Source organism: Chiloscyllium punctatum, chromosome 20, assembly GCF_047496795.1.
Source record: "Chiloscyllium punctatum isolate Juve2018m chromosome 20, sChiPun1.3, whole genome shotgun sequence".
Classification (NCBI taxonomy): Eukaryota; Metazoa; Chordata; class Chondrichthyes; order Orectolobiformes; family Hemiscylliidae; genus Chiloscyllium; species Chiloscyllium punctatum.
Window position 1 is genome coordinate 10536206 of NC_092758.1, and position 13221 is coordinate 10549426.

At 48.5% G+C, this 13221-nt stretch overlaps 1 protein-coding gene across 1 annotated transcript in view; it reads right to left on the bottom strand.

Annotated features, from left to right (window-relative positions):
• Positions 1-202: 202 nt before the first annotated feature.
• Positions 203-13221, bottom strand: part of gpx3 (glutathione peroxidase 3) — a 34761-nt gene continuing 21742 nt past the window's right edge. Inside the window, exons 6-8 of the mRNA XM_072590307.1 lie at positions 9668-9785; positions 2233-2332; positions 203-1256 (exon numbers count right to left, since the gene is read on the bottom strand). Coding sequence (XP_072446408.1) covers positions 1035-1256; positions 2233-2332; positions 9668-9785 — 440 coding nt within the window. The 3' untranslated portion in view covers positions 203-1034. The remainder of the gene's footprint in view (positions 1257-2232; positions 2333-9667; positions 9786-13221) is intronic.

A 13221-nucleotide genomic window follows, 5' to 3' on the forward strand; every position in this document is an offset into this window, starting at 1 on the left:
AGTGCTAACCACTGGGCCAGTGTTCCACGCTAAAGCTGACTCAGGCTACCACATATGTGTGATTCCTGTGATAATTCAATAGCTCACCACTGCCCCACACTCAGATATCAGACCAGATGGAATACCAGAGAATGGCTAGTGCTGGAGTCGTCTCGCAGGTGCCTGCACTTACAAAAGAGAAATCAATTCCCTCAGGCAGATGCAGGGTTTGTGAAAGATGGATTTTTATTTGTGTGTACAGGTGTTTTTGAGGCTTGTTGATATCCTGACGGGCAGGCAGGCAGGGCTGCTGGTGTGTGGGGAGAGGTGACATACTCTGGGTGAGCTGACAGGACAGCCTGAATGCACTAAAGGGCTGAGCCTGCCTTCACCCAGCTTCAGACCAGACCTGGCAGGGAGCACCTGCTTTTAGGTCCAATCGTCACTCTGCAGCTCCTCTTCCCACCTCGCCCAGCCCTGCCAGCCCATCACCTGGAGATATCCTCAGGCTTAGACACAGACTGTGATTAACTACTACGTAGAACGTTCTAGCATTACTGGTTTGCATTAGATAAGTGAGAGGGCATCGATTTAATGTTCCAATAGGAACCTTCTTCAGGCAACTGGAGGGTCCTGACTAAAATCCCCAGGTGAAAAATTGGTATAGAGTGGGGAGCAGTGAATGGGGAGGGGGGAGTGAAGGGGATAGAGTGGGGAGCAGTGAATGGGGAGGGGGGAGTGAAGGGGATAGAGTGGGGAGCAGTGAATGGGGAGGGGGGAGTGGGGAACAGTGAGTGGAGAGGGGGGAGTGAAGGGGATAGAGTGGGGAACAGTGAGTGGAGGGAGAGTGAGGGAGAGGGTGGTGGAGCAGCGAGTGATAATGGAGGGGGAGTGGGGAGTAAGACAGAATGAAAGGGGGAGGGTGAATGGAAAAGTGGTTGTAAGAAGTGGGAGGTGAAGCGTGTAAAAGGAGAACAATGTGGAGAAGCCTCATTTATCTAATTCAAACCATTGTATCATTATGCAGGTGAAGCAATAAAGCTTTGCGATATCATTTAGAGGATTCTTTGTTGTCGATTGGGCAGAGTACTCATATAGCGAATGATATCCTCCCTGACAGTAGCGATGGGGACCTGTGGGTACCATCTCTGAATGGCCTTGCCATCAGGGCCAACGAGAAACTTCTCAAAGTTCCACTTGATGTCAGAGATCTTGAGGGGCTGCCAGAACAGCCTGTCGGTGTTTCCGAAACTGTTCCCCACGGGGGCGCAGGCATTCTGCTCGAAGCAATAAAAACAGAAAGAATGTGAGATTGATTAGTCTTCACTTGCCCTGCCCTGTGACCTCCAACCCATTCCCCACCAGGCAACATTATGGGATCATAATGACCTCCCAAACCCCAGACACACAACAGCCATTTCCCTAAGTATTGCTGGCAGTTCACTGATTAGATTAGATTAGATTAGATTATTTACAGTGTGGAAACAGGCCCTTCGGCCCAACAAGTCCACACCGCCCCGCCGAAGTGCAACCCACCCATACCCCTACATCTACCCCTTACCTAACACTACGGGCAATTTAGCATGGCCAATTCACCTGACCTGCACATCTTTGGACTGTGGGAGGAAACCGGAGCACCCGGAGGAAACCCACGCAGACACGGGGAGGATGTGCAAACTCCACACAGAGAGTCGCCTGAGGCAGGAATACTGAAAGCCAGCCCACCTATCCAATCCTGAAGATATTTCAATTTAGACCCAAAGTGTAATGTCTGTTTCTCTCTCCATGGAGACCGCCAACCCTAGAGGGTATTAATGTGGAGGAAGTGTGCTGAGGAAGGGTCGGTGGACCTGAAACGTTAACTCTGATTTCTCTCCACAGATGCTGCCAGACCTGCAGAGCTTTTCCAGCAACTTCTGTTTTAGTTTCAAGCATTTAATGGTGACCTTGCTACTCAGAATTAATATAAGAAAAAGATAATTTGTGATCAGGTCTATAATCATCCCCAAGATTGAGAGAGGCTTAATCTGTATCTGTCAGGCGGGACTAACCTGTATCATCAATTATTCTTAACTTTGGAAAGTTACAGAATTTGGCGTAATCTATTCTGATCCAGATAGGTTTGTTTTATTGCCAGGCAACCACCCTTGCCATGCGCCTCCAACAGTGCAGCCCTCTCTCAGTACTACTTGGCAATGGGATGATCTTGAGAGATATGGCTTGTGATGAACACCTTGTCAGGTTCTCCCTTACCTTCAGGTACGTGAATAGCTGCTGCTCATTTTCCCCGTTCACATCTCCTTTCTTGAACAGTTGGAAGTTTGGAACAAACCCTTTGCCAGGACGGATATACCTGTGACCAAGCGACAACAGATGTGTTATCCAGGTAAAAAAAAATAGCAATGTCATTGTCGAGTAAAAGGCCATTCATCCCCTCCTACAGTAGGGGGTGCTGTTCTCTGTCTTTATCCAAAGTGGTCCCACACTCAGCATGTTCCCTGGATAGTGACCATGGGAAGGAATGCAGGATTCTCCCAAACACAGGGTCACTCAGACTGACTGTGGTGCCTCTTGCTGCTGTGACCTGGTAATAACCGGGGAGACAGTGGCCTACCTGCTTATCTTCTTTTCCACCTATCCACTCCACCCTCCCCCTGCCCCTGACCTATCACCTTCATCCCCTCCCCCACACACCTATTGTACTCCATGCTACTTTCTCCCTCCCCCCCCCACGCCCACCCCACCCTCCTCTAGCTTATCTCTCCATGCTTCAGGCTCTCTGCCTTTATTCCTGATGAAGGGCTTTTGCCCGAAACGTCGATTTTACTGCTCCTTGGATGCTGCCTGAATTGCTGTGCTCTTCCAGCACCACTAATCCAGAATCTGGTTTCCAGCATCTGCAGTCATGGTTTTTACCTAGTTAATTTTAACCCTACTGCGAATCCTCTTGCAAGGATGTCTGCCTTGAAGAAGTTTTCCTCCTCTCTCTACAAGAATCTCAGGGAGTCCCTCTCCCACCGCAACTCCCAGGTCATTTCCTCTGCCCTGAAGCTCTTCAACCATGTTGTGAAACAAACTCGCTACCACAGCCACATTTGCTTCCTCAGTGTCTGCCTCCATAACCAGCTCATCCCACACGGACTCCGGACCACCTTTAAACCAGCAGAGTTCGGACCCGAACAGGACAAACAGTACAGACTACAGATTCAAAAACACCAGCAACAGTTCTCCTTCAAGATCCTCCGCTCCACGCTTGCAGCAATGCGCCGGCACCTAACCTCTCTCCAGTCAGCCCTGACTCAGCTGAGGGCCACACTCTCTCAGAATTGCAAAGGACCCACTCTGTACGACATCCTCAGGAGAATTCATACTCTCAACAAACAGTATTTCAACTCCATCTCAAACATCAAAAACTGTAAGTACAACAAACTTTTATCTACCTACCTCCATAACCAGCGCTCCTCAAACATTCCAGAAGATTCCCCCTGCCTCTGGAACTGCTCGGATACCATTAACCATGCGGCTGGTGCAGCTGCCACCCCCACGCTGATTGATGATGTCACTTCCACCCCCATCATGGCCACTCCCACAACCACTTCCACCCCTCACAATTCCTCATGCATCACACGTGGCATCACACGTGACATCACTTCCGCCCCTCACGTCATCGCTGATGCCACATGCTCAGTGACTCCCGCCACCCCTACTGCCGTGGTCACCACCACTTCCGCCCCCACCAGCGCCACTCACCTGCATTCTGCTGACACGCCCCCCACAGACCCCACTGTCACTATCCCCACCCCCCAGAACCCTGAGGGGAACACTACCCCTGCTCATGACTCCACCCCCATTCCCTCCACCATCACACCCACTCCAGTTACAGGTTCCGTCCCCAATCCCAGCTCCACACCCACACGAGATCCCAGCTCCCGGCCCTGCTGAGTTTTCACCATCCCTCCAGACCTCCCACTCACTGAGGACGAACGATCAGTTCTCAGTAAAGGACTCACCTTCATCCCCCTCCGTCCACGCATCAATGAATTTAATACACGCCGTGACGTCGAACAATTCTTCCGTCGCCTCCGCCTCCGAGGTTACTTTCACAATCAGGACTCCCGCCCACCTTCCGAGGACCCCTTCGCCCACCTCGACCACTTGCCTGCCCTCGACCACTTCATTTCCAACTGCCACCGGGACATTAACTGCCTCAACCTGTCTACGTCCCTCCCCCACTCCAACCTCTCACCCTCACAACACGCAGCCCTCCAATCCCTCTGCTCCAATCCCAACCTCACCATCAAGCCAGCAGATAAAGGGGGTGCAGTGGTAATCTGGCCCACTGACCTCTACACCGCTAAAGCCAAACGTCAACTCCAGGACACCTCTTCCTACTGCCCCCTCGACCATGACCCCACCCCCCCATCACCAAACCATCATCTCCCAGACCATACAGAACCTCATCACCTCAGGAGATCTCCCACCCACAGCTTCCAACCTCATAGTCCGAGAACCCCGCACTGCCCGGTTCTACACCCTTCCCAAGATCCACAAGTCTGACCACCCTGGTCGACCCATTGTCTCAGCATGCTCCTGCCCCACTGAACTCATCTCTACCTACCTCGACTCTGTCCTATCCCCCCTAGTCCAGGAACTCCCCATATATGTTCGAGACACCACCCACGCCCTCCACCTCCTCCAAGACTTCCGTTTCCCCGGCCCCCAACGCCTCATCTTCACCATGGATATCCAATCCCTCTACACCTCTATCCGCTATGACCAGGGTCTCCAAGCCCTCTGTTTTTTCCTCTCCCGACATTCCCAACAGTACCCTTCCACCAACACTCTCATTCGTTTGGCCGAACTGGTCCTCACCCTTAATTTCTCCTTCGAATCCTCCCACTTCCTCCAAACCAAAGGAGTAGCCATGGGCACACGTATGGGCCCCAGCTATGCCTGTCTCTTTGTTGGCTACGTAGAGCAGTTGATCTTCCGGAATTACACCGGCACCACTCCCCACCTCTTCCTCCACTACATTGATGACTGCATTGGCGTCACCTCGTGCTCCCGCGAGGAGGTTGAGCAATTCATCAACTTCAACACATTCCACCCTGACCTTAAATTTATCTGAACCATCTCTGACACCTCCCTCCCCTTCCTAGACCTCTCCATCTCCAGTAATGACGACCGACTTGACACTGACATTTTTTACAAACCCACCGACTCCCATAGCTACCTGGATTACACCTCTTCCCACCTTACTCTCGCAAAAATGCCATCCTGTATTCCCAATTCCTCCACCTCCGCTGTATCTGCTCCCAGGAGGACTAGTTCCACCACAGAATACACCAGATGGCCTCCTTCTTTCGAGACCGCAATTTCCCTTCCCATGTAGTTAAAGATATCCTCCAATGCATCTCGTCCACATCCTGCACCTCTGCCCTCAGACCCCACCCCTCCAACCGTAACAAGGACAGAACGCCCCTGGTGCTCACCTTCCACCCTACCAACCTTCGCATAAACCAAATCATCCGCCGACATTTCCGCCACCTCCAAAGAGACCCCACCACCAGGGATATATTTCCCTCCCCACCCCTTTCCGCCTTCTGCAAAGATCGTTCCCTCCATGACTACCTGATCAGGTCCCCTACAACCCACCCTCCCATCCTGGCACCTTCCCCTGCCACCGCAGGAACTGCAAAACCTGTGCCCACACCTCCTCCCTCACCTCTATCCAAGGCCCTAAAGGAGCCTTCCACATGCATCAAAGTTTTACTTGCACATCCACTAATATCATTTATTGTATCCGTTGCTCCCGATGCGGTCTCCTCTACATTGGGGAAACTGGGCGCCTCCTAGCAGAGCGCTTTAGGGAACATCTCCGGGACATCAGCACCAATCAACCACACCGCCCCGTGGCCCAACATTTCAACTCCCCCTCTCACTCTACCGAGGGCATGGAGGTCCTGGGCCTCCTTCACCGCCGCTCCCTCACCACCAGACGCCTGGAGGAAGAACGCCTCACCTTTCACCTCAGAACACTTCAACCCCAGGGCATCAATATGGACTTCAACAGTTTTCTCATTTCCCCTTCCCCCACCTCACCCTAGTTCCAAACTTCCAGCTCAGCACTGTCCCCACGACTTGTCCTACCTGCCTATCTTCCTTCCCACCTATTCAATCCACCCTCCCACCGTCCCCAATCTATCACCTTCATCCCCTCTCCCACTCTATTGTACTCCATGCTACTTTCTCCCCACCCCCACCCTCCTCTAGCTTATCTCTCCACGCTTCAGGCTCTCTGCCTTTATTCCTGATGAAGGGCTTTTGCCCGAAACGTCGATTTTACTGCTCCTCGGATGCTGCCTGAACTGCTGTGCTCTTCCAGCACCACTAATCCAGAAGACAGTGGGGGAGTTATAACGTCACTGGATTAGCAATGCAGATTAATGCCCCACTGTCTGATCTGGATCTCTGAATGAGCATCTCACTTAGTGCCATTTCCCTGCCTTTGTCTCCCATCTACCTAATTCCCTTTTGAATGCTCTGATTGAATCCTTCTCCACCACACTCTCAGACAACCTGATTGAAGTATCTAAAATGATAAGGGGCTTGGATAGTCATTCTTTATCCCAGGGTGGAAATGTCAAGCATTGGGGGAAATTGGTTTATGATGAGAGGGGGGTAAGTTTAAAGGAGATGTCCGAGTAAAGGTTTTTTTTAAAACACAGAAGGGTGGTAGGTGCCTGGACCATGCTGCCAGGGGAGGTGGTGAAAGCAGATACAATGGTCACGTTTAAGAGGGTTTGAACAAGCAGAGAATAGAGTGTTACGGACTATGCGCAGAAGATGGGATTAGTTTAGTATGTCATCGTGGTCAGCATAGACACAGAGGGTTGAAGGGCCTGTTCTTGTGCTGAACTGTTCTAGCCTGTCTGTTGTATGTTCTTTCCACTTCGGCCTTTAGAATATTCAGTGACATCGCACCCTCCACCTTCTGAGGTAGAGAGTTCCAAAGTTGCACAACTGTCTGAGAGAGGAAAAAAGAAATTCCTAACTTCTATCCTAAAAAGGTGACCCCCTAATTTTGAAGTAACGTCCTGTAGCTCAGCATTCACCCACACAAACAAGCATCCTTCCCCATCACCTTAGAAACAAGCCCCAGCCTATCCAATCTCTCCTTATAAGGCAATCCACTCAGTCTGCATATCAATCTCATAAACCCCCCCACTCTCTGAATTGCTTCCAATGCATTTACACCCTTTCTTCAATGAGATGGAAACTGCACTGTATTTGTGATGTGGTCACCTTGTACAAATGTACAGAGTACTGAGAGGCCTGGATAGAGTGGGCATGGAGAGGATGTCTCCACCAGTAGGAGAGGCTAGGAGCAGAGGGTCCAGAGTGAAAGTATGACCCTTTAGAACTGAGATGAAGAGGAATTTCTTCAGCCAGAGGGTGGAGAATCTGTGGAACTCGTTCCACAGTAGTCTGTGGAGGCCAAGTCATTGGGTGTCTTTAACACAGAGACAGATAGGTTCTTGATTGGTAAGGGGATCAAGCGTAGGGGGACAAGGCAGGAGAATGGGATTGAGAAACATGTCAGCCACGATTGAATGGGAGAGCAGATTTGATGGGCTGAATGGACTAATTCTGTTCCTATATCTTACAGTCCTATGGCATATAATCCTTACTTTGAGATTTAAGATTTCTTGAAATAAATGATAGCATTCCATTTACCATTGTAACCACTTGCTGTGCCTTCATACTAACATTGTGTGATTCTTCCAGAAGAACAGCCAGAATTCTCTGCTCCTCAGAATTCTTTAGTCATTGCCCAAGTCCAGACTATCCACACCTCTCAGTATTCTGGAAGGTTGTACATTGAGACCATATCTCAAATATAGTGCAGTTTCCAACTCCAAATGCTTTGCTTTCTTTCCGTCCTTCCTGCCAAAGTGACCAAGTTCACACTCTCCCACACTGTACACCATCTGCCAGATTTTCACACACAATCAATATCAGTCCGACTCCTGCCCTCTCACCTAAGTTATTGATAAGAATTGTAAAAGGCTGAGCCCTGTGAGATTCCACTTATCAAATCCACGCAATCTGAAAGAGACCCATTTAGGCATACGCTGTTTTCTGTCAGGCAGCTATCTATGTTTATACTCACCTGACGAAGGGCCAGTGCTCCGAAAACTTGGGATTTCAAATGGACTATAACCTGGTGTTGAGTAACTTCTGACTTTGTCCACACCAGTCCAACACCAGTCCAACACCAGTCCAACACCAGTCCAACACCAGTCCAACACCAAACACCAGTCCAACACCAAACACCAGTCCAACACCAGTCCAACACCAGTCAACACCAGTCCAACACCAGTCCAACACCAGTCCAACACCAGTCCAACACCAGTCCAACACCAAACACCAGTCCAACACCAAACACCAGTCCAACACCAGTCCAACACCAAACACCAGTCCAACACCAGTCAACACCAGTCCAACACCAGTCAACACCAGTCCAACACCAGTCCAACACCAGTCCAACACCAGTCCAACACCAGTCCAACACCAGTCCAACACCAAACACCAGTCCAACACCAGTCCAACACCAGTCCAACACCAGTCCAACACCAGTCCAACACCAAACACCAGTCCAACACCAGTCCAACACCAAACACCAGTCCAACACCAGTCCAACACCAGTCCAACACCAGTCCACACCAGTCCAACACCAGTCCAACACCAGTCCAACACCAGTACCTCCACATCATATGTTAGATTATGCTGGAGTATCCTGAATTGGGAGCAGTTTCTCCCAACTTACTCCATCCAGACCTGTCTGATTGTGAATGCATAGAATCTCTACAGGCCATTTGGCCTATCAAGTCTGTACTGACCCTCCACCCCTTCCTCATAAACACTGCATTTCCCACGGCTAACCCACCAAACCAGCACATCTCTGGGCACTGGGTAATTTAGCATGGCCAATTTACCCTAACCCGCACACCTTTGGACTGTGGGAGGAAACCAGAGCACACGGAGGAAACTGAGAATGTCTGTGTGGAGTTTGCACAGTCTCCCGAGGCTGGAATTGAACCTGGGTCCCTGGCACTGTGAGGCAGCAGTGCTAACCACTGAGCCACTGTGCCACCTCTATCTACCAGATCTGTTTTTTTTTCAAGGGAAACTATCTTTACAGCTGAGGTATCCCCTCCCTGAAACCATTCTTGGAAACCTCTGACACCCTGTTTCATATCTTCACATCCTTCCTGAAGTGCACTGCTCTGAAGAGGCTAAAGCCTCTTATCTAAGTGTCACCTACTCTTGCACCCCATTACAAGGCTTAACATGCAGTGTACTTTAATTAACTGTTCTCTTAACCAGTCCTGTTACTATCTAAGGGATCCCCATTACTGAAGATAACTTCTGGAATCTAAAGCTATCAATCAAATTTAAATTCCATCAATAGCCCTGGTGTGATTTGACCCCGTGTCTCTTGAGCATTATGTCTGGCTCTCAGATGATCAGGGTCAGTGATATTACCACAATGTCACCGTTTCCATGATTATGGGCTACAGCTGTAAATGGCAGTGACTGCTTAGGGGATATCTTTTCTGAGGTGAGTCCTTCCCAGCAGCTGTACAAAGCGGGGCTCGGAAATTGGAGAGGATCACTTACTTACTTCAACAAAGGGAGGATCTCATGGTTTTCAGCTGGTTCTTGTTTGCCGAACTGGTTACATGGAAATGCGAGGATGATTAAATCGTCTCGACCCAGCTCGTCCTGTAGTGCATTCATTCCTACAGAGGAAAAGCACATCTTATTCTGAGAACATTTCAAGTTTGTTCATGAAATGGTAAGGTCAGGCCGATGAATCTCTGCCCCTGCAGCTAATCAAGCGAGCTGGTTTGTCCTGGATAGTGCCAAGCTTCTTGAGTGTTGTTGGAGCGACCCCCATCCAGATAAGGGGGGAGTATTCCATCACACTCCTGACTTGTGACTTGGGCAGGCTTGGGGAGTCAGCAGTTGAGTTACTTGCTGCAGTATTCTTAACCCCTGAACTGCTCTTATAGCTGATATATTTATATAGTATGTCCAGTTCAATTTCTGGTCAATGGTCACCCCAGGAAGTTGATAATGTCGGTAACATTATTGAATGTCAAGGGGCAGTTGTTAGATTGTCTCTTATTGGATATGCTCTCTGCCTGGTATTTCTGTGGCATGAATATTATTTATCACATGTCAGTTCAAAACCTGGATGTTGTCCAGGTCTTGTTGCATTTGAACACGGACTGTTTCTGTATCTGATGAGTTGGGAATGGTGCTGAACATTGGCAAACATTCCCAATTCTGACCTTATGATGGAGGGAAGGTCATTGATGAAGCAGCTGATAACGGTTGAAAATATTTGATGAGCTTCTCAACTAGCCAACTTTCGGTCATTTGGTTTCTTCAGTCAGTTCTGCAGAAGGTGTGGTGTACGTGGATTTCAGTAAGACGTTTGATAAGGTTCCCCACAGTAGGCTATTGCACAAAATACAGGGACATGGGATTCAGGACGATTTAGCAGTTTGGAACAGAAATTGGCTAGCTGAAAGAAGACAGAGGGTGGTGTTTGTTGGGAAGTGTTCATCCTGGAGTAGTTACTATTGGTGTAACTACTAGCAAGGATCTGTTTTGGGCCCACTGCTGCTTGTCATTTTCATAAATGACCTGGATGAGGGCGTAGAAGGAGAGATTAGTAAAATTGTGGATAATACTATGGTCAGTGGAGTTGTGGATAGAGCGTAAGGATGTTGTAGTTTACAGAGGGACATAGCTGGGCTGCAGAGCTGGGCTGAGAGATGGCAAATGGAGTTTAATGCAGAAAAGTGTGAGGTGATTCACCCTTAGAAAGAGTAACTGGAATGCACAATACTGGGCTAATGGTAGGATCCTTGGTGATGTAGATGAACAGAGAGATCTCGGTGTCCATGTGCATAGATCCCTGAAAGTTGCCACCCAGGTTGATAGGGTTGTCAGAATCTATGAGGTCATGCCATAGCTGTACAAAACTCTGGTGTGGCCACACTTGGAGTATAGCGTACAGGTCTGGTCACCGCATTATAGGAAGGAGATGGAAAGGGTTCAGACGAGATTTACAGGGATATTGCCTGGTTTGGAGGGGAGGTCTTATGAGGAAAGGCGGAGGAACTTGACACCATTTTCGTTAGAGAGAAGGTTGAGAAGTGACTTAATTGAGACTATAAGATAATTAGAGGGTTAGATAGGGTGGACAGTTACAGCCTTTTTCCTCAGATGGTGATGACTAGCACAAGGGGACACAGCTTTAAATTGAGGGGTGATAGATATAGGACAGTTGTCAGAAGTAGGTTCTTTTCTCAGAGAGTAGTCGGGGCGTGGAATGCCCTGCCTGCAACAGTAGTAGACTCACCGACTTTAAGGGCATTTAAATGGTCATTGGATAGACATATGGATGAAATGAAATAGTGTAGGTAGATGGGCTTCAGATTGGTTTCACAGGTTGATGCAATGTTGAGGGCCGAAGGGCCTGTACTGCGCTGTAATGTTCTTTGTTCTAAGTGTCATACTGGACTCGAAATGTTAACTCTGCTTTTCTCTCCACAGATGCTGCCAGATCTGCTGAAGTTATCCAGTATTTTCATTTCTACTTTGCAGTATTTATTTGGCTTTTCCAGTATACATGAAGATTAAATTGCACCATGATTATCACTGTGCCTTTCTGACAATCCCTTGTTATTTCATCCTTTATACCCCTCTCTTTAGTTATAACCAGCTGCTGGACAGACTGGGATTTATTTCCTTCGAATCGAGAAGATTGTGAGTGGGAATGATTAAGATTTATAAATCTGTGAGGGCCATAGACAGGAAGAAACCTTTCACCTTGGAGGAATCAATGACTGGGGTGGAGGAGCATAGGTTTAAACGAAGGGGCAGGGGGTTTAGATGGGGATGTGAGGAGAAACCTTTTCACCCAGAGGGTGGTGGGGAATCTGGAACTCACTGCCTGTAAGGGTGGGAGAGGCAGAAACCCCCATGGTGCTGATGAAGTACTTAGATGTGCAATGGTGATACCAGGACACTCAGGCTATGGGCCAAGTGTAGGAAAATCGGATTAGAATAATGATTGTTGTTTGGCTGGTGCAGGCAGAATGGGTCGAAAGGCCTTTCACTGTGGTGTAGATTCCCATGACTTTATGAATCCACCTTACCACATGGTCATTGTCATGAACCTGTACAGCACTCGCACCAGTCACCTCCTGCCAATATCATTTCTCATTTCCACTGCAACTCTTTCTCCAGCTTAGTTTCCTGAACACAGGCCATCCCTCCACCTTCTCCTAAATTCCTAACTGCCCTGTGACCTCTGAGCAGCACTACTCCATGCCATCATTCAGCCTTGTCTATGTTATAGCTACTAAACTGTATTCATTCATTTCTATTTGTGCTCTCCTGTTTCAGTTTGACTGAGATATATTCAGATACTGGGCTTATAGTTTCAGTCATTTACTCTCTTTGTAAACTTCAGTCTTATCTGTTGGTTGATTCTTGGATTTGTGCTCTCTCTCTCTTCCTTCGAGACACAAAAAGTGCAGATGCTGGAATCCAAACTGGACAAATAGAGGCTGGAAGAACACAACAAGCCAGGCAGAGTCAGGAGGTGGAGAAATCAATGTTTCGGGTATATCCCTTCTTCAGGAATGAGGTTCTCTCCAAAATGCCAATTATTCCACCTCCTGATGCTGCCTGGCTTGTTGTGTTCTTCCAGCTTTCTGCTTGTATACTCACTCTCTTCCTGTCATGGTCAGTTGATTATTGCCCATATTAATACCTTTCCCTGTGTTCTTGTTCCTACTTTTTAACATGACCACACCTTCCCCAGATTGTGATTCATCTTGCCAAACCTGATTCCTTACCCCCACTATTCGTAGAGATATACAGCATAAAAACAGACCCTTCGGTCCAATTCGTCCATGCTGCCCAATACATCCTAACCTAATTTAGTCCCATTTGCCAACATTTGGTCCACATCCCTCTAAACCTTCCTATTCATATACCCATCCAGATGCCTTTTAAATGTTGTAGTTGTACCAGCCTCCACCAGTTCCTCTGGCTGCTCATTCCACACACGCACCACCCTCTGCATGAAAAAGTTCCCCTTAGGTCCCTTTTATAGCTTTCCCCTCTCATCTTAAACCTATGCCCTCTAGTTCT